We start from the raw sequence: 23,318 nt of genomic DNA, 5'->3' as shown, positions 1-23,318 counted from the left end.
ACACACAGGCATATACTGCACTCTATCATCTGGACCAAACTGCAAAAAACATGTGAAAGTCAGTTTGGTAATAGTTTTTCTAGTTTAGGTCTTAAACGGTAAAATTAAACAGAGGCATTTTCCCCCTGCAAGTCTATCATCTGCATCTCACTAGGTCATGGGATGTGATTGTCATGAAGGATCTTAGGCGTGATATCCGCCATGCTTCAATGGAGCCCTGAGTGAAGCATGACAAGGGCTCGAGCTCCACGCACGGAACAGACCCCCACCCAGGGTCTCTCACTTGGGTGCACCCCTCCCTAGCCTTGGGCCTCTGCCAGGCTTAACGCTGCTTGATTAAACCTCCCGAGGATCCAGGCGACCGCTACTCCTAACCGGAAGGTTGTCGACTCGAATCCCAGAAGAAGATGTCAGTGTAAAACCCCCAGATGGACTCATTAAATAAAGCAGCAGCAGCAGCCAGGTGTTAAGTGTAAATGAGGCTGATTACTGTCCAGCTTGCCCATTAGACTCTCATGCACATCTGGTTTCTCTCTAGCTGTTCCCCTGGATTAAGGTCTGGCCCATCAATTCAGGAACATCACCCCCCTTCATTTAAATCAAGAAAATAACCTGCAAATCCGACTTCTGAACAGCCCTCTGGCCATGTGGGTCGGAATGGCCCGCAGCCCGGACGTCTCATGCAGGTCTCCCCCCAAGAGCTGGGATCGCTCCAGATCTCCCAGGGGAACAACTTTTCCCTGGTTACCAGGCAACACCGAAAACAGCGACGTGGTAAGTAAATATCCAATCTGTGTGTCTGATTTGCATGACAATGGGCCAGGAGCCTCAGAAGCAGGCCGCCTCTGCTTAAGGTCCAGCAGCACGCTCCTGAATCCCACAGCGACCCGTTCGTGCGAGCCCGTCTTATGACACGCACCTAATTCTGCTGTTGGGATCCTTTGTTGCTGCTGCCGTGCTGCTCTCTTAATCTCTGTAGACAAATTACTTTGTCTCCTAAAGCGTATCTGCTGGGGCTAACTGCCCATCCATCTTGGCCCACACGGAAGGCTCAGGGTGACAGGGCCTCCTCTCAACTGGAGGCCCAGGCCGGGGAAGCCCCAACATCCCAGACAGGATACCACTAAAGGATAACCTTCTATAAATGATGCAGCAGCTCAACAGGGGGTGTATAGAGTGAGCTGGGCCATCATCCCCCAGCTGAATGCTGACTGGTTGTCAGAATGTCCCCTTGCCTATCATTCACCGTTTCAAAACATCATTGGCTAATGATATGGTTGACGTCATCTGTATCAATTATGGCCGCACTTATGCCCCCCCAGCTTAAAAAGTCCCACAATCAGCCTTCAGAGTGGGGAAAAGCAGTAAACCAGAGATGGTGGGCTGGGAGGGTTGAATTAAACCGGTCAGGTTGGGGAGTATGCGCTGATGCAGCGCGTTGCTGCACCCACCACATGGCGAAATTCCACGGGATCCTGGCTGGTGACCCCCCAGGTAGACACATGATCCAGTCCCACCCTCCGGAAATGACCATCCACCTCCCACAGCCAGGTGTTACGTAGGCGTCCCCTTGGCCTGGTCCAGCCGCTTGGGTCCCCAGCAAAGAGGATCACCCTCAGATCATTGGATAGCGTCCATGTCTCACAGCCATACAGCAAGACAGGGAGCACCAGGACCCTAAAAACTTGGACCTTCGTCCTCTTACAATGATATCGGGAGTCACACACCCCTTTACAGTGACCTCATGACCCCCCATGTTCTCCCAATCTGTCTGTTGACTTCATAGGAAGAGTCACCAGAGACATGAATGTGGCTGCCAAGGTAAGCGAATCCCTCACCGAGGTCGACATTCTCCACACAGACAGACACACTACTGATGGCAGAACAGGCACCCTACAGAAGTCATTAAAGGCCTAGATGTTGGTTTCTATCCAGGACACTTGCAATCCCAGACATTTAGACTCCTCACTCAGAATCTCAAGAGTCCCGGTCAGAGCCTCCAGAGACTCCGCGACAATCACAGCGTCGTCAGCAAAATCAAGATCACTAAATCACTAAATGCCCCACAACCACTGGACCCCAGAACCCAGCCCAACACCTAATCAATGCAAGCACTGAAGAGAGTACGAGCAAAATCATGACCCTGTTGATAACCAGAATCAATTGGAAAGAATGCAGACGTTCTCCTTCCACTCTGCACAGCACTCACTGTACCAGTGTACAGGCCAGCCATGATGTTCAGCAACTTCAGGGGGATCCTGCGAAGTCTCAGGATGTCCTACAGGGCAACTCGATCAATTAAGTCAAACGCTTTTTCGAAAATCGAAAAAGGCTGCAAGGAACCTCTGCGGATATTCACGATTGTGCTCGTTGAGAACCCTCAGTGCCAAGATGTGGTTGATGGTAGACTGCTTACGCGTAAAACCAGACTGCTCCGGTCACTGATAGGAGAGCAAATGATCACGGATCCTGTTGACGATGACCCTAGCCAGGACCTTACCTGGTACTGAAAGCAGTGTTATCCCCCTGTAGTTGGCGCAATCTAGGCAATCACCCTTCACTTTCCAGATAGGGACTACAAGTGCCAATTTCCAGTCGGTTGGGATGACGCCTGACTCCGAAATGGAAGCAAAGTTTGCCTACAGTGCCAATAGGACAGTCTTACTACCAGCCTGGAGAAGTTCAACCCGGACACCACAGATCCCTGCAGCCTTCCCACCCCCAGCTGATTCACCACCCATGTAATCTCAGTGAGACTGGTGGTTCACAGCTGATTGGAGGATCAGCCTCGAGAACTGTGGACCCAGAGATGTCTAACATCCTAGCCAGAGGATCAGCTTGAAATGACTGCTCAAAGTAGCCGGCCCGGTGGGTCACAACTGCAGTGTCATCCGTAAGGAACGTTCCATCACCTGGACTGACTGCAAATTCCTGCCTAACGTTTCGCAAAGTCAAGGAACATGGAGCCACTTTCACCCCAGTCTCCAGACCCATGGGAACTAACACAATCCTCATAATCAGCCCTGTCAGTGCCAGTGGTCGCACTGAAGTCACCCATGACCAGAGGGGTGTCACCTGGTGGGCACCCATCAATCACCGAGCGAAGTTTCCCTCAAAGAGACATCACGAGCACACACTGAGATACCAGACAAGACAACAAAGGAGTTCCTTATCCTCGTAATATGCTCGTTGAAAGGAGTGACATCTGACACCATCTGGAGGAGTCTATCCGCTGCAGCAACAGCTACTCCCTGAGTATGGCGACCATCAGACCAACCAGACCAAAAGTAGGTGTACCCACCTACAGAGATCTGTAGTGAGAGAGAGCCGCCACCAAAATGTGTAGCTTATGGAGCTCCCCCAACAGCAGAGGCAGATGGTCATCTTGCTGGAGACACAAGACATTCCACGTGTCTACGAGGATGGGCCGCCTAAAACTGGGGCCTAAGTGTCACCATGCAGCGGGCGACACCTCAGCACCACAAGAGTTTAGACTCTTCTGGGGATGAGGCTCCTGAGGGCTGTACCCCATCCCCTTCAAGATGCGTGTAGCCTTCCTGTGGGCGGCAGCAGCAGAGCTGCTCCTGCGGAGAGCAGAAAGGTGTCGTGCCCATTTAGACTGAGCTGCTGTGAAGTGTTTTACGGAGGCTGGAGTGCCAATTCTGCCATCAACCCCCCAATTTTTTTTCCCCTGGAAGTTGGAGGACCGCTTGCAGTTCAGCGTCATACCCAGGACACTGAATTAAACCAACAACTAAAAATATCTCCTTAGTCTCTCCTTACTGGTTACTCAGTGGGTCACCCCACGGAAGCCTGATATATAAAACTGCCCTCCCCCCCAAACCTGTCAGTGTCTGAAGCAAATGTACAAAATTCCAGCTATGCACCCAGTGTAAAACACCATCAAGATTCATGAAACATGGTTACTCTGCTTAGTGCTGTAAGAATTATTGGTAAAACAATGCTTTTTTTCTGTCCGCATGGAGATCTGCTGTTGTTCAGAGAGAGTATCTGGCCCTATCTATCTGAAAACTTTAAAGATATTCTGAAATTTAATAACAGCTTGACAAAAAGAGAGATGGGAACTCTTGGGTCCCAGAAGACATGACCTCTCATTCTGCTTTAACACTCAGAGGTCTTATTCCATCAATTTTTAATTATGGTCTGACAGCAGTTTAACTATATTTTATTGCAGTTTTTTTCCCCTTAAACTGCTCCTTCAGTTTCTCCTCCCATCATTAAACTATACATGCACCCGATGCAATCAAATGACTAGTGAGATGCAATAAAACTATTCGTTTTTGACCCAAGCATTATGAAATGTGCTCCCATGTATCCAGAAAGTTCTGTCCCGGTTCCAAGACACCACAACCCCATTTCTGAATCCTCTTGCACAATTCTGGAATGTTCTCACGCAACACCCGAGCGCTCACCCCCGTCCGTTCCCGGAATCGCATGTGGTTCCGGAACGCAGCCGTCCCAGTTCTCGAAGTTTCTCCCGCCTGCCCCTCCTGGGGATGCGGCCCGCCTCAGGTAGAGCACATGGAGTGCAGCTTGCTTCCGCCATGACGTGGCCCGGGGTTGAGGTCGCTCTGCCATGAGCCAGCGTACGCCGTTTCCCACGCGCTAACGAAGTACGAATGACACGCACAGCATTCCCAGGGCGCAGCTTGTGCAGGTTCGTAGCGTGTGAAGGCGTACGCTTTTCCTGGAAAAGCAGAACACTCTCCCACGCTCCACCTCCGCCAATGGACACGTGCTTCCATTTCTTCAGGCACAACCCCATACGCTCCTGTCAATGGCCATCCAATAATCCTCACAGTGGCTAATGGCTCAATGCTAATAGTTAAGACGCTCATAACGGGTTTTAAGGTGATTTAACATCCCCCTCTTACTCTCAGGAACCATCGTAGGATGTTTTATGGTGGGGGGGGCATGAGAGGGGGCATAATTCACACAGGGGGCCAACCTTATCATTAGCCAATGATATGCTTTTATTTGGTGAGTGACAGCAGAGGGGGCTCCCAGGGACCAATCAGCCTTCAGCTGGGGTCAGTGCCCCCTGCCCCCACCCCTGTCCTGTAGCCACCCCAGCTTTACTCTCTCCCACTCTAACAGGTAGCAGAAGAGGAATTATCCTTTAAGAAAAACTGTGAACGTTAGCTGCACCTCCAGGGCCACTGGCCCGGCTGGTGGTGATTCTGGTGTTAAACAGCTGACAGTTTGGGGTTTTTACCCCATTTCATTAGCACCCTGAGCCTGGACCCTGTCTCTGGGATGTTGGTTCTTATTCCCCCAAAACAGCACAGCTGCCATAATATGAGCTCACTTTCTGTCAGGTGGAAAAAAATAGCCAGGAGCAGTGAGGAAGGCACGGTGGCGCAGGTTGGCGGTGATGGGGCTGATGTAAGAGCAAGTGAGAGTTACTCCTTTGCTCCTCTCTGCTCCCTGGGCCCACAGCAGCCTGTCAGGCAGGGATGGGCTTTGGATACATTCAGCAGAAATCACGGCGTGTGGCCATCAGCTCCTGCGAAACAGCAGGCTGCCGACACACTCCCAGGATTCCCTGTGTCAACATCACAGCGGAGCTACACGGTAAATAAGGGAGAGGACTGTCAGAGAGAGCAAGCCCAGGGGCAGGAGAGAGAGGGTGTGTGAGTGTCTGTGTGTGTCAGAAGAAGTTGTGTGTGTGTATCTCAGGGTGTGTGTGTGTGTCTGTGTGTGTGTCTGTGTGTGTGTCTGTGTGTGTGTGTGTGTGTGTGTGTGTCAGAGGGGGTGTGTGTCAGGGTGTGTGTGTGTGTCTGTGTGTGTGTCAGGGTGTGTGTGTGTGTCTGTGTGTGTGTCTGTGTGTGTGTGTCAGGGTGTGTGTGTCTGTGTGTGTCAGAAGTTGTGCGTGTGTATCACAGGGTGTGTGTGTCTGTGTGTGTCAGGGTGTCTGTGTGTGTGTGTGTCAGGGTGTGTGTGTGTCAGGGTGTGTGTGTGTGTGTGTGTCAGGGTGTGTGTGTGTGTGTGTGTCAGGGTGTGTGTGTGTGTGTGTCAGGGTGTGTGTGTCTGTGTGTGTGTCAGGGTGTGTGTGTGTTTGTCAGTCCAGCAGGGCTGCTGCAGATGCCACAGAGTCCCGTCTGAAGCTGGAAAGGGGCGTGGAACCATTTCCTTGTGTGTGTTGGACTGAAGCATTGCCCAGGGTGGGGAGGGAGGACAATAGCGTTCAGTGTGCCCCCGCCACCCCCAACCCCGCCTCACCCTACCCTCCGCACTCCAGAATGGGCTCCAGATGTCCATGCGGTCGACAGACGCGCTGTCACACGGCGACAGAAATGCAAGCTATTTGGAGACTCTCACTGTTTTATTATAAACCCAGAACCTGGTTGCCGGGCTCCGAGGACTTGCATGGACAGCATAGGGTTGAGAAACCATCGTGGGCCGGGAATGAGAGTGCCGTCAGGACTCAGCCGTGACGAGGCGGCCCGGACATGATCCACGCAGACCCACACACACGCACGGGAATCTGAGTCAGCTCCCCAGCATCAGGAGAGCGGAACCGCATCCTGGCAAGAAAGGATCCCTCCGAGCTTCTGCGGACTGCCATCTAACAGAAGCCAGAACCGCAGCATTATGGATGTGGGCTGATGACTAAGAGACCGGCTATTCAGATCCCGGGGGGACCGTCTGTTGTACCCTAGGATAGGCATCGCTTCTGTATTAAACAGAGCTGCATAAAATGACAATCAGGAGCAGCTGTTTGCGAGGTGGGGGGGATTCTCACTGTCACTGACCCTCAATAACCTACAGGAGGAGGAAGGGCGACACAGTCCCCCACAAGCCTGAACCTCACTGGAACGCATTTCTGGGGCGTCTGCCTGTAGAGGGCGCCGGCGTGCACGTCAGCGGCTCCCCCATGAAGACCCACACGGATCTTGAGAGTTTTGCTCCATCTGCAGTTCCGTCGGCTGATATTTACCTAAAGGTTCACAATAGCAGACATGCTCTCTAATCCGGCGACCAGACTGGACACATAATATAAAGACAGGGCTGAGCGCAGAGCCAGGGGACGGGGCCTGGGGGAGGCGGAGCTTGCATATGGCGCCGGGGGGGGGGGGGGAGGGGGGAGCGCAGGATGTCCACTTTTAAACTGTGACTCAGGGGTTAGCGGTCACTGAAGGTGCCCCCCACCCCCTCACTCTGCACAGGGTGGGGGGGGTGGTTCAGTTCCCACAGGGGTCTTAACAGGCAGGCCTTTATCTTTGGGCCCTCCAGCAGGCTTCGTCATCGGACCCTGCACCCCCCTCCAAGGAGCCCCATCATTCACCCTTTACCCCTCCCCCCTACTTCTTTCCGGTCCATCTTAATACACACTGAGGAGAACACCTCCCTTCACACAGACCACAAAGCAGAACTGACAAAGTAGCTCCTCAGCAGCTCCGCCCACCCCACCCCACACTGATTGCAAATGATGTGGTCACCTGGGTGATGATACAATTGCCCGGGTGATGATGTGGTTGTGTGGGTAATGATGTAATTGCTTAGGACACGATGCAGTCGCCCAGGTGATCAATTAATAGTCCAAGTGATGATGCTCAAATGGGTTAAGAGGACATGGTAGCCAGGCAGCTGACTGAGAGCGGTCTATCCCAAACCACATCAGGGCCACCTGGCACCCATTACGGAATCCCTGACTTGCAGCAAATAACCCTCAAGAAACAGAAATGTCCAGAAAATTACCATACTCAGGACAACTCTCTGAAGAGAACAGGCCGCACAGGGTACAGGTATGTTAAAACAGACACTGAGAGTAGAAATCAGCATGGCATGTGTATTACAGTTTTTCTCCGTTGGTTTAGCTCATTTTTAAAACTGAAATTACATTCTTAAAACTATAAGACCATTTGGCCAAACAGTCTTACTGCGCAACATTACAGCTCATTAGCAAAAGTTCATATCTCTCCCAAAACTGTTCACACACGCTTCAAAACTAGATTCCTTTCCCATATAAATAGTCAGTACCATCAAAATTACAAAGATCTTTCTCAATTGCTTTGGCTCCTTTGCATTCACTTAGTGCTTTTGCCAAAATAACCTGGATGGTTCAGCACAACACCATGAATCACCTGCAAAAGCTCATATCTCTCCCAAAACAGTTTACCCAGGTGTCAAAACTAAATTCCTTTGTCATATAAGGAGTCAGTGCCCCCAAAATGCATTGTGTGAGCAAAATGCCTAGTCAAAATGCCTAGATGTTTTGTCACTATGGCAGAGGTCTAGCTAACAGAATACAATTATGTATAAAACTGAAAAAAAAGGATTTTACAGTAAGAGCAGCCTCCAAAGATTGACATCACACACACTGCACTCATACTGCCAAGGAAACTGTAACCATTTTTATTCAGACACATAAAGTAACTTCCATACATTAGAGTACATAAAAAGAAGATAGATAGTATACAGTATTCTGTACATGTATGAAAAATAAACACAAACAAAAAACAAGAAAAATTATATCTAGCCTACAGTGCTGTAAATAAAGTTTCACAACTACAGTAAGACTTTCACTGGTCGCTGTCGCCACCCTCCCTCTCCTGGCCACCACCCTCCCTCTCCTGGCCACCATCCTCATCCTCCTGGCCACCATCCTCATCCTCCTGGCCACCATCCTCATCCTCCTGGCCATCCACACGCTGCTTTCTGTCTGGCCATAGATTTTCGTCCACATCGCAGTGGATATTTTCCCTTGAGATGCCGCGAGGGAAGAAACAGCGCGAATGTCTCAACCATCCCCTACACTGATCCCCTGTGATGTCCTCGCACGCAGCATCCATTGTATGGAGCAGGGACCTCTGGTCTTGAGCCCGATGTTCATACACTCTCCACCTCCAAGTGGAATAAAACTCTTCAATCCGATTGAGGAAAGGAGAGTATGGTGGTAGTAGCTCCATGAGCATTCTTGGATGGATAGTGAACCAGGCCCTGATGAGCGGGCCACGGTGGAAATTCACATTGTCCCACACGATCACATAGTGTGGTAGGTGAGGCCCTTCGAGACCTCTCTCATTTTCTGGGACCAGATCAGTATAAAGACGTAAAATGAGGAGCTTTTGAGTGTTGTATGCGCCTAAACTGGGGATGTGTGTGACCACATCATTCTCAGATATGGCAGCACACATTGTTAAATTGCCCCCTCGTTGGCCTGGGACATCCACCGAGGCCCGCTGGTCAATGACGTTATGCCACTGAGTACATACCTGTTTTTCTTGCGAAAGGTATGGATGATGGGGGAGAATGTATAGTGAGGCACATTAGGCTGCATTCGGCGACCTGCCTCTGCCATTGTGAGGTGATGGTTGACAACATGGTCTATAATTGTGGCCCGAATTTCATTGGGGACAGCATGGTGTCTTCGTGCTCCTCGGCCTCTTCCCCCTATTCCACCACCACGCATCCTCACTCCTCCTCCTCTTCTTCTTACTCCTCCTCTTCCTCGAGCAGGAAGTTGCCCTTGTTCATTTACTTGGCGAGGTACCTCCATGTTCACACTGCAAATGGCATTAGCCCTGGCCAAGCTCTATATATACATGTGTGGCAGCATTCACAACCATAGACAGCACCAGTCAGGTAACTAAACATACAGTTTGGTTGGTGATCTGAGATGTGGGAAACTCCTCCTTCGTTAATCAAGTTCAAATTTCACCTGACTGTCATCTACTGTCATGAATTTATCAAATGTTCCAAGAAATTCATATACGGTGTTCATGGTATTATGTTCTTGACTAATTCTGACAATTGAACATTATTATGCATATGATGACTTACAGAATGAAATCATGCTGACATGTTTTGGAGAGAACAACCATTAGACTGAGAATCAACTAATCAGTTTAGATCAGCAAGATCTAATCATTTGGAAAATGTGCTAAAAGTGAGCTCATTGTGCTAACTGTAGGCTACTTGTACATAACCATTTGCAAAGATGCACTTGAGACATGTACTAAGACATTTGCAGTTTGATGAAATCAATGAGAAATGCCATTCTGTTGTGAACAACTGCAAGGTGGTTTGGAGATTGGTCCATGTTATTTTGAGAATGTCATTTCTGTTTCAAGAAATGAGCCAAACCAATGGAGAAAAACTGTAACATTGATTCTCTGGTGAACACATTCAGTCAACGGACAGAAGATTCAACGCTCTTCTTCTAAAATCTTCCAAAAGAGCCTCATCAGGTGAACCAGCCACCCTAGACCCAGCGCAGGTGTACATCGATGTGTGGACACAGAATGCGGGTCCATGGTGACCCCACTGACATCCACGTCCTGCTCCACTCCATGCTCACTCAGTCCCTCATCCCCAGAACACAGCTGTTCAGGGACCTCTGGGTCCTGACACTCTAACGTCATCGTCACTGAGCCGCCTGCAAGCTTGAGACCACAGTCAGCCAGCGATGGCCCAGGACAGGATGCAAACGGCAAAAAAACAAATCCAGTTCTGGTACAGCTCTGTCACTTTCTCCCACTGGTAGACCAAAGTGGCAACCAGCCAATCAGAGTGCAGTAAACACACAGGCTGGGAAATCAGCCTGATGGCTCAAACTCCACACCCAGGGAGCCTTCCTGTGTAGAGGGGGGCAGGCCTTCCTGTTTATCCTTTGCTCTCTCCCACAGTAGGGACCTCCTACTCTGCCCCAAAAAGCTGAAGAATGACCCCAAGACCAACTGAAAGACACGCGTTTATGTTTCCCATCTAGGAAATTAGCCCCATCGTGGGCTGTTTCCATGGAGACACATGTACACAGGGTGAGAGCTCTGTTTCATACTGTCAGACATCTCAGATTGGGGGCAGGACCCGTCCCACCAGCCCACTGGGCCACTGACCCACTGACAGAGACCCCCGCTGATAAACAGCACCCCCCCCCCCCCAACCCTGACCCTGTCACTCACCTCTCCACCACTTCCTCACCGTTCCAGCAGGTCCAGAACTCGTCCACCATCTCCGTCTCGCACAGCATCTCCGGCAGCGTGGCAAAGAACGTCCTGTAGCGCTGGATGTAGCTCATGAATTCCCTACACAGGGTGACAGAGAGCACAGTGCGATATCAGACTCTTGTCTTCTCCAACAGACAATGGGACGGAGGACATGCACAAAACACGGCTGTCCAACAGCAAAACAAACATCGAAGCTAAACTGTTCCCTACGAGGGGCAGGATGGTGGAGGGTGCGTACAGAGTGCGAGGGGCCGACTGCGAGATTTTAATCATCATCATCATGTAGGAATTTTTACAATGATGATGTCGGCCCATTCGGCAGTCTAATTTATGGCTACACTCTCACTGGGCTTCGCGTCTTATTTAAAAGCCTGGATACGTTTTATTTATGCCCTGGGAATCGTTCACAGCAACTGCTTCCTGCCAACAAAGCATTCAATTTGGATGCGAAAGAGATAGTCGGGGGGGGGGGGGGGGGGGTGGGGGGTGTCACAGAAAAAGGGAGCGTACATGTAAATTTTCGAAAGCTGCTGCCTGTATGTGTGCATTCTGCTTAGTTATGGGAAAATGAGAAGAATGGTAAAGATTAGAGAGCTATTGGCAGAGAGAGAGATGGAGACAGAGACAGAGAGATAGAGAAATGGAGATGGAGACAGAGATGGAGAGATGGAGACAGAGATGGAGAGGTGGAGAAACGGAGATGGAGACAGAGATGGAGAGACGGAGATGGAGACAGAGATGGAGAAACGGAGATGGGAGATGGAGATGGTGAGACAGAGATGGAGATGGTGAGACAGAGACGGAGACAGAGAGACGGAGAAGGAGAGGCGGAGAGACGGAGACTACGATGGAGAGATGGAGACAGATATGGAGAAACGGAGATGGAGAGACGAAGACGTAGACGGAGATGGAGAGACGGATATGGAGAGACGAAGATGGAGAGACGGAGATGGAGAGATGGAGACGGAGAGGTGGAGAAACGGAGATGGAGACGGAGAGAAGGAGACGGAGATGAGAGATGGAGACAGAGATGGAGAGACGGAGATGGAGAGACGAAGACGTAGACGGAGATGGAGAGACGGATATGGAGAGACGAAGATGGAGAGACGGAGAGACGGAGATGGAGAGATGGAGATGTGGAGAAACGGAGATGGAGACAGAGATGGAGAGACGGAGATGGAGAGATGGAGACAGAGATGGAGAAACGGAGATGGAGAGATGGAGATGGTGAGACAGAGATGGAGACAGAGAGACGGAGAAGGAGAGGCGGAGATGGAGAGATGGAGATGGAGAGATGGAGATGGAGAGAGCCGGCTGGGATATGCTGATGCTCCCTAAACGCCTCCTGGCATCTAAAGCATTATTATTGTTGTTGCTGTTATTACCGTAACCCGTGAATCTGCCTGGGGGGGCCCAAATTGGTGGGACCCTCCCTCCAAGCCCCCAGCCCCCGCGACACGGGCGCCCCGAGAGGCATGCCATGCTTACCTAGAGATCTTTTTCACACTCCTAGGTTTATCATTCTTGGAGGGTTTCAGAGGTAGTGAGCTGGGGAGAGAAGGGAGGGGGAGAGGGAGGGATGGACAGGGAGGGGTCCGCATGAGGGTTTGGGTGGGGCGCGGTCAGTTTATGCAAGCAGGAGGATGCAGGGCAGGAGGGGTGGGAGTAGGAAGGGTTAGAAAGCGGAACAAAAATTAATAAAAACAGAGGTAAGATAATATGAATGAACAATAAAACAGAACCGGGAACAAGCAGCGACCCAAAGGCATGCGTGTACACAGTGGGGGGGGGGGGGTCGGGGGGCGTAAGGAACGGCATGCAGGGGATGTTCCAGGACCTCGCTGCCCGCCCTCCCTGGGCTTGTCCCAAATGAGCCAAGCCATTGCTCAGTGATCCAGGAGGTGTGCAATGATCCACAGAACCCCACTAGCAGCCTGTCATCATGAGGACTCTACACTGCCTCCTACTGGCATGATGGGGGCAGCATGTTGGATATCCCAGCTGGGATCATCCGTTAGCGCTCAGACACTCCAGTATTCCTCACTGTCACCGGACATTTCCAAAGCTGAAACACACAGTGGATTGTGTGTGCACGCAAACAGGAAGTGATGTCACAGCTATACCATAGGGAGAATGGGGCCTGAACGTGCGAGTATTGTCATACACCTGCGCAGGAAGTAAAGTTACAGGAAATGCACAATGCAAAATGCTTCTTTGACACACTTTACCTTCTAACCAGTACTGTCAGCAGGGCAGCAAATAACTGATGCAATCTTTCCCAGGAAATTGGCTGATAATTGGTAATTTGCCTCGTGGTGACAAATATATTAGATGCAAGCAAAGCAAGAAGCGTACACACCCACACTCCTCCAGATCCTGTGTGACCAATGTGCAAACTCACAGCAGGAGCGCTGTTTGGGGGAGGGGGGGCAGGGAGGGGCACCTCTGATTGGTTGTCTTACCTCTTCAGGTGTGCCAGTCGATCCAATGGGGCTTCATGCCTGGGATTAGGGGGAGATAAAGAGGAAGTCGCTGGCGGCGGCTGGGACGTGCTCGCTGCTGAAGACGCCTCGCTGTTCTGACCACATACTTTATCCACCTGTGGGGGGGATGGTCTCAGTCACAACCAATGGATACTGATATTGCCAACTGAACAAGTCTTGACCAGTACGAGATTAACAGGAATGGTCGAGTTCCAAGATTTCGGTCGAGGCAAAAGTCTAAAAAAATCTGACAGACCCGTTCGACATCTGAGTTGGTCAAGTTAAGAGGCGTTCGAGTTCCAAGGTTCTACTGTACAGTCAAACTTCCCTTATCCAGGCAGAATGGAACCAAGGGAAGCCCATAAGTATGAAACGCCCGTAACTTAGAAATACATCAACAGTGCAGTACAACGTACATGCACATGTGTACACATACAAACTACATGATATTTATGAGGTGCAGGGCTTATAATAGGATGTTATTTCAGTCTGAGCTAAAGAATCATCCCGTTTGATTCTTGCAGTGGTCATCCAGGTTTTAAGCAGCATCAAGTGAACTGGATGATTTTTTTCTTTACTCTTCCGAATATCGCCTACCGTAGACTTAGAAACTCCAAATTGGTCTGCAGCAACTCTGTGTGATTTTCCTTTCGTATCTCTGTAATGATATCGAGCGTCTTATGGAGGGACATGACACTACGCTTCCTTTTTGAAGTCATGGATTTTGCACCGTTTTACGCGCCGCTGTAAGTTCAGATCCGCCCACAGCCTCGTCCTTTAGCTCGCTCTCCATTGGACGTTCGATTCGCCTCCACATGAAGTCTCCGCCCACAACTCCCTGTATGCGGCATTCGTCACTTCCATCTTCTGAAGTGAAAAGCCGACCGCAAGGCGTCTCAGGAGCTCTGCTCACTTACTAATTATTGCTGTTGGTTTGCTTTTCTTTGATGGATATTACTGCGTATGATTTGCTTGGTTTATTGGATTTCTGATTTTTGCTTTGCCCTTGTCTGTACTTTCGTGTGCAGAGTTTGTCGTTGTTTTTGTTTTTTCTGAACTCAGGTAAGTTTTGGGTTGTGTTTAAGCTGCGTTTTCTTTATTGTTTTCGCTATAGTCACCCCTGAGTCCTTTTGCACCGGGTTTATTTGTTCTGTGTCTGTGGCGTGTCATTAAAAACAGAAAAATATTAAAATACCCCTTTGTCCACGTGTGTTCCCTCGTCCACCACACCCAGTGTTCCCGTATTCCACGTCCCCTTTCCCTTTCACTCTGTTGCGCCCCAACTCTAGACTGGGTCTCGTAACAACAGCTGCTGGTTGTGCAAAATTAATTTGCACATGCGGGTGCCTAGAGCTGCCCGGTAGTGGGAGGTGCCCGTATATTGGAGGTCCGGATAAGGGGGGTTTGACTGTTTTTTTTTTTTCTTTGTTCCAAAAGGCGAAATATTAGCTACAGCTAAGCAGCAAGCTGCATGGTTAGCATCAGTGCACATACCATAAAATAACCAACCAATAATAGATAAATATCTAAATGGGTGATAGCTAGCTAACTGATTAGCTAAAGTAACTGACATATTAATTCTGTTCAGATATCATTGAATCCAATGTAATGTAATCTAATCTAGCCTAATCATAGCTAGCTAGCTACCTAATGTTACAACATGTACTGTAAATGTATTTTTCTGTAACCTTTAAGTCTCTTGGCCCCAGTAAAACTGTGAAGCGAACACCACAAACTCCATGTTAATAAGTGTCACATCCCTGCTGTGCTGCTCCTCCCGTGTGCCAGGCCCCCTCACCTACCTCCTGTGGAATCCCCGTATATAACAGCTGTTTCTTGTTGTTTCATTAGTCCTATGCATTTAAGTCCGTATTCGAAAATATTTCCCTAGTCTTGTCATTGACGTCTCAACGTGGCTAATGTTATTCTGTGCTCCTGTTTGTCATCCCTCCCATAAATGCAGCGTTTACCCCTTTCTTCCCAGACTCCCGTGCTTCCCTTCCCGTTGTGCTCACTGCTGCAGCGACAGAATGACGACGACTCCACGATTCTGTTAGACGAGGTGATCTATTGGATCCGATAGCCTGAGGTGAGGGAGGACCCAGCTGCCCGAAAGCTGATGTTCCATTCATGGGACATCTTAGAGGGAATTTCCCCTCCCAAAGATCCACACCTCGCGGAAGAGGTGCAGAAGAACTTAACCCAGCTCTGCTACTTCCTGGCCCTGCTGGGTCACGGGGGCTATGATCTGGAAGGTAAGTATGGACTGTGGATTCCCACCTCCCTCGCTCTTTAACCTTCTGGATCTCGCAAAAAACCCCGCAGCGCCAGCGTGCAGGAAAAAGAAAAAGCGGAAAGACCACAGGCGGGAGGACTTGCCTGAAGTCCATCTGGGGTCCGCTGCGGTCCCCCTTTTCTCCCAAGGGGTGAATTGGGAGGAGCCCCTCCAGACCCTCAAGCTGGAGATGTTTATTTTGTCGGCACCGGATGCTGCTTCCTCAGTGAGTGTGCCCCCAAAGCCTGCGCGGCTGCACCCAGTGAGTGCGTCCATGGCCTGCACAGCTGCTTCCCCTGCGAGTTCCCCTGAAGCCTGAGCAACTGCATCCCCCGCAAGCATGCTCGCAGCCCACGCCTTCCGTGGCACAAGCCTGGCTCTAAAAGGGGCCAGTGCATCGAAGGATGCATCCATCGGATCCCTAGACTCCCTAGCGATCATCTCCCCGTGGCGTCTGCCCAAGAGGCACACCACCTCCCCATGGCTCCTGCCCCGGCGGTTCCTGTTCCACTCTATGTGGTCCGATCCCAGAAGTTCCCGTTCCTGAAACTCCAGCTCTCATCCCCGAGGAGGTCCCTGATCCTCCTGAACCTACTTTGGTCCCTATTTCAGCCCCCCCGCCATCTGACCCTTTCCCCGAGAGACCCAGCTGAGCCCCAGAGGACTTGGCCCTCTTGACTGCCTTCCCTCCTTCATCATCAGAGGAAGAGTTGGAGTGGGATCCTCTGGGACTCTCCCTGTGACCTTCCCTGAAAACCCCCTCAAGAAAGACACCCTGGCCCCAAAAGGGAGGTCATCTCTCCGTATCACGGAGGCAGAGGGGTCACCTATGCCGGGTGAGGGTCCCACCCACCAAGTTCCCGTGATCGCCTGCAGGCCCCATTGGTCCTGCTCGTCGCTCGCCTGCGGTCTCATCTGTGACAGCTCATCGCTTGCCTGCGGTCTCTTCTGCGATGGCTTGTCGCTCGCCTGCGGTCCTCCTACGATGACTCGTCGCTCGTCTGCAACTTAGCCGGCTGTTGCGGTGCTGTCGCCTGCAGTGCTTCCTGCTCCCTCCTCGCCTCCTCCATCGGTCCCTCCTCCTCCCTCCTTGCTCCCCATCCATCTGTCTCGCCTTGGTTCCCTCCTAGTCCCTTCACTCCCCCAGTTGGTGTGGTTCCTCCTGTGGGTGTCTTCCCTGCTTTTGTGCCCCCCGGTGGGGTTGTCCCTCCTATTGGTGTTTCCCCTGTGTCGTTTCCTTTCGTGTCCCCGGGTCCTGCGTTTCCGTCCTTGGTTCCCCTATGTCTGTCTGCGTTTCCTGTGCTTTGTCATGGTTGTTTTCCTTGTGCCTGTTTTGCGTGTCGGTCTTGTTCCCTGTGCCCCGTTGATGCTTGCTTTTGTTTTCAAGGTCTCAAGTTCCTGGTCTTGTCCCTCCGCACACGGTCACACCCCGATCATGCTGCTCCTACCGTGTGCCACGCCTCCTGATCTACCTCATGTGGAATCCTCATATATACCAGCTGTTTCTTTCTTCTAGTCCTGTGCATTTAAGTCCGCATTCAAGTACGTTTCCCTAGTCTTGTCATTGATGTCTCAACGTAGCTGATGTTATTCTGTGCTCCTGTTTGTATCATTTCTCCAATAAACCCCAAGTTTACCAGTTTCTTCCCAGACTCCTGTGCTTTCCTTCCCGTTGTGCTCACTGCCACTGTGACAATAAGCTTATGTTTGCAATAGTGAACAGTGAATGTTGATAGTGCCTTTTAATCAAATTAAACACTGGCATTGTTATGTATTTACTATAATAAAATCTAAAATTTGTATACATGTCCCAAATATTTTTTAAACGTGTAACAGTACATTGGGCATAACGAAAAAGTGCAGGCACTTCAAGTAATTTGGTGTGCGGAGAAAACTATGCGAATTGGAAGCGCAAATCAGAAAAGAAAATGTGCTTTGGAACGTAACTGCTACATTAGTAGATTAGTATTTGCATCTTTGCATAACAAGACAATGTAAATATCATTTGCGTCACATTATGCAATGTGTAAAAGCAGCTGGAGATTACCGCTGTGTCACCCGACTACGCTGATGGTGAAACCGCATCAGAAATATCAATACTAGTAGATAGTATATCAGTATCACACTGCAGGAATAAAAATATATCATAATATCAATTTTTTAGCCCCCCCCCCCCATGTGGTAACAAAGCAGGAGTGTGGGGCTCCTAAATGTTCCTGAAGGGTAACCAGGATTGACGGTGATGATGACGACCTTTGATTTGAGTTGCGACTCTCATCGACCAAGTCGTTTTATCAGTTCAGCCAGGGCCTTCCTGCATGTGATCATCATTTCTCCCCTGTTCCATCAGACGCAAGACACCAAGGGGAACACAGGGAAGGTTTAACCCCTTAAAGTCAGACTTTTCAGCCTCTGACCAGACTGTGCGGATCTTCTGCCACCTTCAGGACAGAGGTGAAAGATCTGTGAGTTTTAGAAAACAACATTTTTTTTTCCTTTCCAGAGATCAACACTAAGGTCAGATGGGAGCAAGCAGTTTCCCAACGTCGTACTTCCTCCAAGGGGTGATGACCCTCTGTCTTGATTTTAACGGGGGGCTGGGGGGGGAGGCCTAATCTTTCACAAACACCCTGCTTCCATGACAAGTTAAGTTTGCAGTTCTGCAGACCTGTCTGGATGACATGTCATATGAGACCGGAAGGGGAGGGCCGGTGCCAATGGAGCCCAGCAGCAGCACACAGTCAGATGGGCAGGTGAAGCAGAATGAGATGGAGGAGATCATCCCCACACACTCACACTCCTGCAATGCACCAAACACAAAGTCAACTTTCCTGCAACAGCTTCTCTTTTACACAACCCCGCCCCTCGACACCCCAAGCTAACTGTACTGGAAAATAACTAAGACTGACATTTCTGCAACTGGGACAAGCAGCCAGCTCCAGGTAGGCGGGGGGGGGACACAAACCGACAAACTGATCCTGATCCGAGTTCAGCTCAGCCGATGAGAAGATATAGAGTTAAATATAGAGATATAAATTCAGGTTCGGCACTGATCAACCGACAGGACATGAAGTCGCTCAATTGGCTGACCTCTAAACCACCCAGCTGGAGGAAGGGGGGGGGGGTCACATCTCTGACCCCTGCACTGACTCTAAGGCTCCTGTCCTCTTTTTAATAAGATTATCTGTGGACTCATGGAACATGGCAGGATCGATGCAAAGGCCTTTAAGGAGCTGTGTGACCGCCTTTGGAAATCGGGGGGGGGGGGGGCGCGATCAGTACCTGCCCCCCACCCAGCCCGTGTGTGTGTGCCTTTTTACACGCTGGCAAGCATTTCGATTCGCGTCTGTTTGGCTTTCGCCACTCTCACATCCACTGCCTGTTTGCGTACATCAGCGTGTGCGTGTGAATCTCCCAGTGAGCTGTCGAGTGTCTGGAGGATTCTCAGCGACTGTCGGCTCTCCATTAAAGTGACTTGTTTGTGCAGGGATTAGCTACAGAGATTCCGGAACTTTCCCAATGGCTCCTTGATGGCCTGTGCTGCAGGGCATTCTGGGAAAGGGGCTACCCAGCCAGGATTCGCACCCTTTTGTACACTGCAAGATTTGCATTCTGGGCCCCCTGGACACACTGCTTCCCCCGCTCCCCCTCCCATATTCCTCAGGCTCACACACAGAGCCCAGGGGGGGGGGGACCTGGGGGGGTGGGTTGTCACAGAGTCCAGCAAAACCCCCCAGAAACAGCCTGAAAGAATTCCCACCATAAGCACAAAAGCAAATAACCCCCCCCCCCCACCACTAATGTAGATAGTTCACTTCAATCCGAAGGCCACGTTCACTGGTTGAGGACACGCATTTCAGCTGCTGAATGTTTGACGGGATTTCTGCTGCTCTCTTAAAACCAAAAAGCTCCTGTTCACTCGAGTTTAATGAGGCATGCGCTGAGTAATCTGGAGCGTTTTTCCAAGGACGGCCGGCTCGCTTTAATACAGACATGTCGTTCTGCTCATCGCGATGCCCAACCCCCAGCCCCCATCGACAAACACGGATAACAGTGATCCAGCTCTGTCATGTGACCCCTGAACCCGACACATAATGCTGCGGGGAGGACGAAAACAAACAGGAAGCGAAAGCCAGGGGCGAGGCGTGACGTGCAACCTACGCCAGCCCTGAGGAATCCGACGGATAAATAGGGAAAGAAATCCCTCTGGGAGAGGGGTGAGTCCCTGACAGGACCAAGGAACAAGAAATCCTGCAGGGATTGCCGCATATCCTCCACCTCGCAGAGGGAAGCAGGACGGATGTGACTGGTGCAATCCACCTGTCAATCAACAAGCCCCGGTCTGCTACTTCCTGTGAGCGTTACAGTTTAGTCTCACTCCACTGCTGATCGCCGCCTGACCAACTCCCCCCCCCCCCAACCCTGCCCCTTGCCCCCAATCCATCACCCCGCTCAGGTTTCCATGGTCTAAACCGGAGCACCCATTAACATCATTCTCCGCCGACGGGTGAATGATTTAGGTCAGTGCTCTGTCAAGGAAGACAGAGCTGAAGGGACAAATGCGCCAGTGGCCCCCGGGGGCCAAACAGCCCCACCCAGGGTCGGGGGGGGGGGGGGGTTTGGATAGACACTGAGGGGATTTAAGATCACTGGCGCCCTCCTATAGCTCTATCCTGCCTCTGATTCACCCACACAACCCAAGTAACATGACGACTCACCCATCTAGGTGTGCTGATCACAGGCCACACCCTTTAGATACTAATGTGTCTGATTAGAGCCATGGGGCAGCCAACAAGCTAGTGGCTATTTTTAGCAGCCTTTTTCAGGCCTGTTCTGCAGGTAATGTGTTGTCGCTCCTGCCTGTGTGTGACCACACACAGCCAATCACTGCTGGTCAAAGTTAGCAGTTAGTGTGGCCCCCATGGGTGCAGCCCGGGGACAGAATCAGGGCCGTCTCCCTCCCCACCCCCCAGGAAATAAGACACCGAGACAGGGCCAGGCAGTGGCCACCGGAACGTCCCAGGCCCTTGGCGAGGTATCCTCAGCAGATTGAGACCGACTGGCAGCCCTTGAAAAAAGAGGTGGCTTTCGGGGGGGGGGGGGGGGGGGGGTTTATCAGCTAATGGGCTCTGTGAAACTTGCTGAAAAGGCAAAACTGGATGACTTGGAGGGATGGGGAGGTGGGCATCCCACGCGCTCACTTTTTAGGAAGGACCAGGAAACTGCACTCCCCCCCCCACCTCAAAATCAGGTTCCCATTATATAGCCCTATGTTCTTATTCACTACATTTTCAGTAAAATTGAACCCCCCTCCCTCTACCCCCAGGGAAGGAAGCAGGCGGGGAAACTTTCCCAGGGCTGCTGCTGATTATCACAGGATGCAGGAGAACCACAATATCCTAAAAAGACTGGGGGGAGGGGGGCTCCCAGGGAGGACTGCGGTAGCTGGGGAACGTGCCGCTCACCAGGGCGTCGACCCCCGCTGGCAGGACCAGTCAGCATGAGTCACCACTGCAGCCTTTGGACGGCCTCTTCCTGCTGCTCCTCAATTCAGCTCCTTTACTGTCCTTACAGGTGGTCGCGACCCCACACCCCGCCGGCATTTCCAAACCCAGTTAAAATTCCACCAGATTGACATCGTGGCACTGACGGTCTCAGACTCTCGCCCTCCAGTCTCTTTGCCACGCTGCCGTTTTGAATCAGCTGCACATGATGAGAGAATGTCAATGCAATCCCCCCAACTCAAACTCCACCTGCCCACCCAAGAGCCTGACTTCCTGCCCAGGAAACCCAGGATGCGTGCTGACATTGTGCTCCCCGCAGGTCAGGAGGGTTGCACGTCAATTAGTGGGAGCACTGAAGGTCATTGATCTCAGTGGCACAGCGGAACATTCCATTTTATGGGAGCAATTTAAACCAAACCCTATGGCTTGCCCCCTACCACTCACCCCCAACCTGCAGGGTTAATCCAGGTCACAGTCCAGGTGACGGCACACGGTGATGGACGGAGGTCTGCATGACCCTGATGACAAGATGACACTGGTCCCTGAAGGGTAGACTCAGGTGCTCCAGGTTTGAGACAGGCTCCTTTGAGAGGCCTCGCTGCGTATTGCCTATTTTTAATTCTCCAGTGCTTCTCATTGCTTTTGTACACCCCTCTGAGCTCCCCTCTGCCCCATCGCAGCCCCCTCCACTAACCTGGCCAATGACTTCCCATTGTGTTTTGCGCCAAATGGGCTTCTGGACGGGGTTATCCTGCAGGCATCTAAAATACCATTGAAAGGCCCTCACCCCCAATATATGACCAAATGAACCACCAACCACAGCCGCCCCCTCACACGTCACTCGGCAAAGTAACAGTGCCCCTGGTGGTGAGTGCGGGTATGGCGCCGGGCCGGACACTCACGGTAGCGCTGATGCGCGGGCCATGCAGCTGCGTGTACAGGATGGCCTCATTGACCTGCTCACGGATGCCCAGCAGTGCCAGCTCCAGGTCGTGGGCCCCGGCCAGGGCCCCAGTGAGGCCCTCGAGGACAGCGACGTAGCGGCGCCAGGGCGCGTCCAGCTCCGAGAGGCCAGCCAGGCAGCCACGCATCACATTGAGGCAGTATCCGGCGCAGGGCCGCACCAGTGTGAGCCCACGGCAGTGAGGGCAGTACTGCATGCGCACCAGAGCGCGGCCGCACTCCCGAGACAGCACCGCGCTCTCCGTGGCGTTCAGGGCCTCTGCGCCCGCCGCCAACGCCCGGCTCAGCGCCCGGCCTGCACGCAGCGCCCGCTCCAGCTCTGCCGCCAGCGCCTGTGGGTGCGGCCCGAATGGACTCAGGTCCCGGCGAGTGGCGCGCAGGCACTCAGCCCGCTGGGCCACCGGAGCAGGTGAGCCCGGGGTCAACAGCCGCCCGTACACCAATGGAAAGAGCTCGTCAAAGAAGCGGCCCACAGCGCCCTCCGCTGTCACAGCGCCACCCTGCAGGAAAAGCGCCAGGTCGCCGAAGAGGCCCGCCATCGGGGGTCGTGCGTCCCGCGCCAGTGGCTGGTAGGCAGTGTCGAAGAGCGCCAGCGTATGGTTCATGGCGAAGGAGACCAGTGACTGGAAGGTGTCTGCAGAGACAGGAGGGAGAGGGAGAGAGAAAGCGGTCCGTTACCATGGATACCACAATGCATCCAGTCCCCGTGGTAACAAGAGGCAATGTTATGTGAACAAAGCTGCACATGACGCTGATCTCCATCTCTCTCACACATACAATTTGCTTAGGGAACATCCAACAGCTAATAGCAGATGAGGAGGAGATCATTCTAGAAATAAGTACCATGCAATGAGCTCATTAATAAATCCATCAGTGTTTATCCCCCCCCCCCCCCCCCGCCAAACAGGGCGGGCTGCCCGCGAATCTGCCGGCTCCCAGGACCCCGGCTGGCAATACAAGGAAAATCCGGGAAGGATCCGCGGATGAAAGCGGAGCAGCTCAGCTTGGCTCAGTGGGAGCTGGACCCCACCAACACCGGCCAGTGGGTCACACCTCCAAACAAACTTTCTGGCATGGCCTCATGCAGCCATACTGTAAATGGGCTCTTTTCTCCAGGACG

General features: G+C 51.7%; 1 protein-coding gene across 2 annotated transcripts in view; it reads right to left on the bottom strand.

Moving 5' to 3' along the window:
* gpc5b (glypican 5b) overlaps positions 1-23,318 on the bottom strand; it is a 62,259-nt gene that overhangs the window by 22,655 nt on the left and 16,286 nt on the right. The window contains exons 3-6 of one of the 2 annotated variants that reach the window (XM_049011023.1): positions 22,138-22,832; positions 13,436-13,572; positions 12,462-12,521; positions 10,929-11,051 (exon numbers count right to left, since the gene is read on the bottom strand). In XM_049011023.1, the coding sequence (XP_048866980.1) occupies positions 10,929-11,051; positions 12,462-12,521; positions 13,436-13,572; positions 22,138-22,832 (1,015 nt within the window). The remainder of the gene's footprint in view (positions 1-10,928; positions 11,052-12,461; positions 12,522-13,435; positions 13,573-22,137; positions 22,833-23,318) is intronic. The other variant, XM_049011024.1, reaches the window with a different exon arrangement.

The sequence above is a fragment of the Brienomyrus brachyistius genome, chromosome 4 (genome assembly GCF_023856365.1).
Source record: "Brienomyrus brachyistius isolate T26 chromosome 4, BBRACH_0.4, whole genome shotgun sequence".
Classification (NCBI taxonomy): domain Eukaryota; kingdom Metazoa; phylum Chordata; class Actinopteri; order Osteoglossiformes; family Mormyridae; genus Brienomyrus; species Brienomyrus brachyistius.
Note: the sequence above shows the minus strand (reverse complement) of the source record. Positions and strands in the feature narration are given on the sequence as shown.